The sequence below is a fragment of the Condylura cristata genome, unplaced genomic scaffold, assembly GCF_000260355.1.
Source record: "Condylura cristata isolate star-nosed mole 26May11 unplaced genomic scaffold, ConCri1.0 scaffold00003, whole genome shotgun sequence".
NCBI lineage: Eukaryota > Metazoa > Chordata > Mammalia > Eulipotyphla > Talpidae > Condylura > Condylura cristata.
The window spans coordinates 33110219-33115610 of record NW_004567104.1 but is presented as its reverse complement, the minus strand read 5'-3'; the positions used below and the strand labels follow the sequence as shown (position 1 = coordinate 33115610).

General features: G+C 41.4%; 1 protein-coding gene across 1 annotated transcript in view; it reads left to right on the top strand.

The window, feature by feature from the left end:
- Window positions 1–920: 920 nt before the first annotated feature.
- Window positions 921–5392, top strand: part of FAM162A (family with sequence similarity 162, member A) — a 17385-nt gene continuing 12913 nt past the window's right edge. Inside the window, exon 1 of the mRNA XM_012729856.1 lies at window positions 921–1056. Coding sequence (XP_012585310.1) covers window positions 1032–1056 — 25 coding nt within the window. The 5' untranslated portion in view covers window positions 921–1031. The remainder of the gene's footprint in view (window positions 1057–5392) is intronic.

Below are 5392 nucleotides of genomic sequence, written 5' to 3'. Positions count from 1 at the left end.
CACCGCGAGCCAATCCCCGCGAGGCAAAGGTGTCTGCCGCGCAGCCTGACAAAAAATATTCCGAGAGCAGTCGGCGAGAAAGCAGAGCCGAGTTCCTCTTTCCCATATTTTATAGGGACGAGTCCTGTAACCCCGGTATCCTCTTCACTCCTACTCTTTAATGTATTCTCCTAAAAAGGGCCACACCTTGAACGGATCGTTTAACTCCAATCCTATTTTCTTAAAAAAAAAAAAAAAAAAGGAAACAATTTCCATGTCAAACCAACCAGGTGGCTCAAGATGGACCTTTCGTTCTCTACCTCCAGTCCATAGAGCAGAGGCGCCTGTTTGTTACGAATTTGGGACAAAGGAAAAAACAAACATTTCTGACCGTGTTGGTGGCTTAAGTGTTGAGTAAGGTGCTTAGTTGTGGAAATGTTTTAGAAAAATAGCTAAGTATAAAGCAAAGTCGAGAGAATACATACTAATTTCTCCGAATAGCCCAAGATACTCCAAAATCACCAAGAGACGCACCCTAGGAGCCCTTTATGTGTTTTCTCTAAAGCCACACGCACACTCTACCGATATCACAGGAAGACAATGTAGTGAAATACTGGTTTATCTAGGCTGGGCGATCTCCAGACTGCAGTTCACTAAAGGTCTAGGATGAGCACATTACTTTCTCCTATTTTAGACGAGTGGTTTGCTAGGACCTGAGAATTAAACCGTCAAGGCCCCCGTGAGCCAGACTCCACCAAGCAACACTAAACTAGCGAGCGCGGGAACTGAGTGCTCAGCACCAGTCGGCGGGGCACGTTTGGCCATCCACCCTCACCTTCTGCGCGTCACGCACGTCCCACACGACCCATGCGTCAGGCACGACACGCCGACACGCCGGCGCGTCACGCACGCCCCGCTAGCTCCGCCCCCACGTCCGAAACGACCTGCCTGCTGCTGTCCGCGGGTTTCTCACGGCGGCGCTCAGTGACATTGAGCGCACCCGCGTTCCCGCCGACCCCGAGGCGCCGTCTCGGCCGACGAAGTAGGCGGCCATGGGGAGCCTCCGCCTGGTGGCGGGTGAGACGCGGGTCTTGCCGGGGGAGGGCGGAAAGGTAGCTCGGAATCTGGGGGCGCGGGAGTCCTACGCTGCCCCAGGCTCCAGGTGAATCATTGCTCCACCACGCACTCCCTCCAGTGCAAAGGATTCGACCCCTTGGTGGTGGTAACCGGAGAGAGGAAGGAGCGAGAGGGCAGCTGACTAGCAGACACGGGTCTTGCTGGGGAGTGACCCTCGCACTTGGCTCGCCGCCATCCTAACGTCCCCCTACTCTCGCCCAGTGTCCACAGCCTCCGCCGAGCATCACCCTAACTCCCCATTGCCTGGGTGATGCAGCTTTTTTTTTTTTTTTTTTTTTAATCTCTGCCATCTGTTACTCTACTGGAGTCTTAAGACACCATTCTCTCTCCCCCTTCCTTGCCTCATCTTGAGAGTATTCCTACTCTCAAGAGAAAATCTACGGTTTCTTACCTATACGTTGTTTTATTAGGCAAGGGTTAAAGTTTTCATCTTAATAGCAGGTGTGTTCTGAAATCGTCGGATGAATGTAAACAATTCTACAATTTAGTGTTTTAAGATTCTCGGAGCAGAGTGTTATATGTTAGTTGGTTTTCCTAGTGGACGTTTTGTAATGCGTATCTGGAGTCAGCTTACTGGATCTTCTTTGGTACTGAAAACCATAGTGTTTTCTTCTTGGCTCTTTTCTAGTCACCTGAGCAAATCTCCCTTTTTGACCTTCCTGAGCTTTGATAAGGTATGATGATTGATCTTATAGTCGGTGGCATCAGGTTAAAAGTTAATTCAAATTTTAGACTTGGCTGATGAAATAACATACAGCGCACTGTAAACAAAGTAATTTTTCTTTAAAATTACCTTTTACCTGATTTATTTTGTGTTTCCTTGAACAATACACTGGAAAACATCCTATAAACTGGAGAATATTATTTATATCCTTTAAAACAAATTCTCCCTCCACTAAAAGAGATTGACTTCATTGATCTTTTCATTGTTGAGATCATATGCCTAAATGTTTTGGTATACATTCCATTAATCATTAGATAAGCTTTCAGGAAGATAAGTGAATGAATGATTTGCTCCACAAGAAAGCTAAACAAACTGAGAGAAAGGGACTTTGGCCACATAGGAACTAAAACTGTATGTGTGTGCAAATATTTTATCTTGGCTTAAGAAAGATTCCAAAACCTGTCTGTAGACTTTTGATGTTTAAGGACTTCATTTGGCATTCAGTCACATTTAATTTAGTGACTTAAGGACATTTTCCTTTACTCATAGATTAAGGATTTATATGTGTAACAGTTTCCACATGATCTCTGAGCCTTTGATGTTTTGGTGAGCCTACACCAAGTGATCTGCTCTCTTTAGCCTACTTCTGACCATACACTATTTTACCTGATTGATTTTTCATAGCAGTTGTCTCATGTAAACCTTATCTTCTCTCCATTTTACAGTGATTCATAGGTCAGAGTATTAAGTCACTTGTCTAAGATCACTTTGACAGAACATGTTACAGTGCCCTCTAATTCTAGAACTGGTTCTCTTGGCTTAGTTCAGATTTATTCAAGAAACGTGTGTATATGTATTTGTTGTGGCTAGAGGGATTTCTTTGATATGAGATGGAAGAGTCACGAAATGTTGATTTACTTGTGAAATCGAAGCACGCATTCATACAAATAAATCTGCAAGAGTATTGAAAGTTTCTGAGAAAGAGGCATCCCCACTTCTCTGCACTGTCTATCTTGGGGCTGGAAAGGATTTTTACCAAAAGGGACAACAGGGCAGAAGCCAGCACTTAAGACAACTTCCTCTCAACCTGTTATAGCCACGAGCCAGCAATAATACCCCCTGGGACACTGATTTTCAAATTATGAGCGCCCCAGACCAACAGTGCTGAATCACCTGGAAAATTGTTAGAATTATAAGTTCTCAGGCTCCATCTGTACATACTAAGTTAGAAACTCTGGAAATGTATTTGAGAGATCTGTGTTTCAAGTCTGTAGGGTGATTCTGATGCACACTAAAATTTGAGAACCTCTACTCTGGAGATTAGGCAGATATTTACCAGATAGAGCCTTAAGGGACACTTGTGGAGCTTCATTCTTACTTCCTGCTTGGGCCCTGGAGATGTGCCTTTCCCAGCCTGGGAAAGGCAGCAAGTGCAGCCAGAGTAGGTTAAAGGGCTGTTTTTCTTTTGGTTTGTATGTTTATTTTTAATTGTAATCCACCAGAAGATGGAAAATTTCAGACTTGGATGTTTGGGACAATATATTCTATTTCTTTGAGGTAGAAAAAAGTCTTAATGATACTAAAACTTTTATACATTGTTTTTTCTAATTATACCTCAAGATCACCTGAAGTACTTCTCTTTTTTTATTTTTTAATGATGTATAGTAATGTTGGCCTTTTAATATTTCACACATTGGTCTAGTATTTCTAATGTGTATGATATAATCATACTTGTGTCTGACTTAATCAGCATTTTCTCTATAGGGAAGTGAAAAATACTGGCATCCAGTAGGAAGTTGTATTAAGGAAAAGTGGGAGGATTTATGTAATCGTCTCATGCTTTCAAATCCCTGTTGGCCACCTTCTCCTCCACCAAAGTATATGTTACTTCAAAGTCTGTCTTCCTTCCCATTAGTCATTACATCCCAGTCACCTTGGCCTCCTCTTTGTGGTCCCAAGAACCTATTTAGAGCCTTTGCATTGCCTATTGTTTCTGTTTGAAATAGACTTCACCAAGTGTCGGTATTGTTAGCTCTCTTAACTTGCTTTGAAATGTCATTCTCAAAGAGAACTTCCCTTTCCTCATTTTAAATTTCTCTTTCTTTCTCTCTCTCTCACACACACATACTCAATTCCAAGCACATAAATGCATCATTTATTTTTCCTCTCTCTGACTCTGTGTATTACCCAAAGTGAACTGAGAGTCTGTGTTGTAGTTCACATTCTCTGTTCTGAACTCTGTTCTAAATAAGAGGGGTGGGAAAGAACAGTTACAACTAAGGAGATAATTTGTTTCTTTTTTTATTTCCTCTTTTGTGTCCTTTTAGCTCACCTAAAGTTAACCTTGATCTTTTCTATATCAGTGTCTACCAGAAGGTCACAGGACAGGATGGCGTGAGATGGGGCCTTGTAATTCGCATTAAACCAGTAGTTCTTTGGGGAAGATTAAAGAAGGTCCTAGAGTTATACAACTGCGTGAATGTACCTAATGCCACAGAACTGTGTACTTAAACATGGTTGGATTTGTAAATTTTGTGTTATGTATACTTTACTTTTTTTAAAATACATAAAACACAGTTTTCAAAATGTAGCTCCGAACCAGCAGTAGCTGTTTCTATAAAAATGTGGTTGAATTACAGACTTCCAGCTTCCACCCGAGAGTTACTGATTCTGAAACTGGAGGTATGTATGCCTTTACCAAGCTATGCACACCGATGTTTGAGAATCATAGCATTGAATAACTTCATTTTAATCCTGAGGGCTATAAAAAGGTATTGAAAAGAGATTCATGGAATTCCCTTATGCCCTGATAACATGTAATTACCTTGGTCAGAAATTCTTAAACCTGAGATGTAGAATTGAAAATGGCTCAAGAAATGCCTTGAAGATTAATATTTTCATTAATATTTAAAAAAAAAAAAAAAAGCTTGTTTTTCAAGCATCCTTGGTGAAGTAAATGAAACAAGCCCAGGTCAACTTAGTTCCGAGTGGACACTTGCTGCCAACAGGTGGTTGCTAATGGTGTGGCTACCCAGACCTAGGTAGAGCCTTCCAGGATCACCAGTCTAGAAAACTGAAATAAATGAGACTTCTTATGAAAGAAGTTAGATGATAGGTAACCACATATTGTTGTTGGTGTGTCATAAGAACACTGAAAATCCACCCCCATATAAAAGCAATAAAGATACTGTCAAATATAAGACAAGTTTCTTCACAACTCCAGACAATAATTAGAGGTTTGTGACCATCCGAAAGAAAAATGCCAGAGTCATGGTAAGAACAGCAAGCCTTGTGGAGTTTGAACTGATTCCTGTCTCCACAGCTTTACAGTAGTATTGAAAACCGAAATCACCAGTGCTATGAAAACCATAGGCTGGCACGCACCGAAGAGGATGACTGGATGTGGAGCTCCCTTTCCTTCCCAGGGCAAGAGAATTTTTACTGTTGTGGGAATTTTGTTGTAGTTGGTGGTGTTTTGACCTGACTCAAAATTAATGCAGTGTGAACAGCTTACCCAGTCCTAGATTGTGCTAGCACACACACAAAGCTCTCTCTCTCTCTCTTTTTTTTTTTTTTAATTTTTTTTTTTAATTTTTTTTTTTAAAGATTTAT